Genomic DNA, 2,472 nt, shown 5'->3' with positions numbered 1-2,472 from the left:
TGAAATCCAGATATGTGTGACGTGTGTATGACAAAATGTTCTATTGAATTAGATAAAAAGAAGAGGAGGAGGGATGAAGACTACAAAATAGCAGATGTTATTTCAAAAGAAGTAAGGTCTTATTCCAGTAGTCTGTTCTGCACATTTCTTTAACGTATAATTATCTGCTCTCATTGGTTCTGCTTCATTTTTGTCCTGCAGGAAATCATATCGCAAGCTAAGAAAGCTAAAGTGGAGGATGCGGTAATGGTGGCCTTTAATTTGACTTTTCTGCTCTTGTCAAGTAATCCAACAAGTGTAAATTGGATATAGAAAAAAACTGATTAATTAAAGACAGCACATCCAGTCGTACATGTGTAAACCAAACATGTGATAACAGGACAAGAATCGGGTCCAGAGGAAACTACAAGTGGAGGATATTGAGAAGATGAGCGATTCAAACCAGGACATCAAGAACCGTCTGTCTGAGAGGGTGCGGGACAACGCCCAGCATCTCCTGGATCATCACAGGAAGGTGAACGGCCAGCCGGTGCCCGCCCAGCAGCCACTGCTCTTCACCGGGGGGGTCATGAGGTCGTACCAGATCGAAGGCATCGAGTGGCTCAGGGTGGGTACTTGTCGAGGTGGCTTGTTTTTCCAGTTAGTACGTAAGACCTTTCTGATTGTTTTTGTTAGAACGAGTCCCACACTTGGTGAGAATGTGACCTGCCTTTTGTATTGCTTTCCTCAATGGCTAAGGTTAGCATGCTTAGCATACCAAGTGCCATGGTAAATGATATTCTTTTGGCAATCGTAGCAAAGAATACATTTCGGCTTGCCTGTAAAGTAAATTGCCTTCTGCATCAACTTTCCTTTTCTTGAGCGAGTTGGTAGTCTATTATTACCCCATCACTCATCTACAGTGCCGCTGCTGAAATAAAGAAGCTTCAGTTTGCATGTAACAAAACCAAGATGCATTTTAGGGACCCCGTACGTCTGTACAGCCTCATATCATTTTGTAATTAAGAGTAAAGCAGCAGTGTATGTGTTCCATGCATCAGATGCTGTGGGAGAACGGCATTAACGGGATATTGGCAGATGAGATGGGACTGGGGAAGACCATCCAGTGCATTGCTCACATCGCCATGATGATAGAAAAAAAAGTGACAGGCCCCTTCCTTGTGGTGGCCCCTCTCTCCACTCTTCCCAACTGGATCAACGAATTCAGGCGCTTCACCCCAGAGGTAGGAGGCCGCGTTGCTGAGAGGAAACTAAAGACCTTGACTGCTTCCTAAAACATAACTGAAATATTTTTAGTTTGCAGCTAACCCCGATGTTAGATCTGACAGGATGATATCTGTTAATAAGTGCTGTTGTTGAGTGTTGGTGTTTTTGCCAGGTGTCTGTCCTGCTTTTCCACGGTCCCCAGCCGGGAAGGGCCCAGCTGCTTAAGCAGATCCGCAGGCCCCAGGGGCCCCTTAGCGTTTGTCCTGTGGTTGTCACCTCCTTCGAGATTGCCATGATAGACAGAAAATACCTGCAGGTAGGATCGCTGTGAATAAACACTTTTTATATATGACAGAAACATGCATGTTTTATAGGGACATGATGTGCAATATTATAATCATAGTTTTGTTCTCACTGCTTGTAATACTCATAATACAAAAACACATTCAGTGCATGACATTAAGGATTTTGGGAGATGGCCCTGTGGGCCATCTAAGCTAATTTACAGATGGCCCTGAGCCCAATAGAGATTGCCCTGAAAAATGCGCGCGGACGAAATGGCACGAAGGGTTTGGGGGGCCTCCCCCTAGAACATTTAGATTTTTGCAGGTCTTGGATGCTGTCTGGTGCATTCTCTAGACTGAATTATAAGATGAACCACCACAATATTATATTGTACAATTTCTATTTTATTCTTCATTTCACTTGTTTGTTTGTTCTTGTTTGTGTTAGCTCGCTTGCATGCCCTGCATAGCTATAAGAAATACTTAAGTTGTTGGTGAAGAAACTTTCCATCTGATGAAGGCAAATGCCTTCCCAGATGTAAAAAAGTAGAAAACATAACATTCAGTTATAACTGCCAAAACAAACATTATTTACACTATTATGGCCCCTGTTAAAAATGTTTGTAATGTTATCTACTGTAAATTGGTCGAACGAATGCCTCCTCATCCGGAAGCTGACCGAGCAGACCCGAGCAGCAGTCGAGAGGAGCTGAGAGGAGCCGAGCACATCCGCGAAGCGACGTCAGAGTTCCCTTTAGCCGGCAAATCTAAATCTCTTCGGTCAAAATAATTTCTCTTTAGCGCCAATTATGTGACAGACAAGAAGAGTATGTGACAGACAAGAATAGTCAATTCTAGTGTCTAACACTTAATGTGGAGAAAGAGATGTCCTGTATGGGTTGATTGTGCGTTGATCTGTTGGTAATGCCTCGGGGTTCCGGTGGGCATGTAAACAAATGCTAAGCTATACTTTGTGGCCTCA

At 43.5% G+C, this 2,472-nt stretch overlaps 1 protein-coding gene across 1 annotated transcript; it reads left to right on the top strand.

The window, feature by feature from the left end:
* Nucleotides 1-49: 49 nt before the first annotated feature.
* Nucleotides 50-1,522, top strand: LOC104949301 (lymphocyte-specific helicase-like; the record flags this gene model as incomplete). The annotated part of the gene is made up of 5 exons (XM_010775643.1): nucleotides 50-111; nucleotides 202-243; nucleotides 380-607; nucleotides 1,041-1,223; nucleotides 1,379-1,522. Coding segments are annotated over exons 3-5 (507 nt in total), but the record flags the coding sequence as incomplete, so codon positions are not given.
* Between the last annotated feature and the right edge of the window lie 950 nt (nucleotides 1,523-2,472).

Source organism: Notothenia coriiceps, unplaced genomic scaffold, assembly GCF_000735185.1.
Source record: "Notothenia coriiceps isolate Sejong01 unplaced genomic scaffold, NC01 NC01_scaffold00015910, whole genome shotgun sequence".
NCBI lineage: Eukaryota > Metazoa > Chordata > Actinopteri > Perciformes > Nototheniidae > Notothenia > Notothenia coriiceps.
This window is presented reverse-complemented; position numbering and strand designations above follow the sequence as displayed.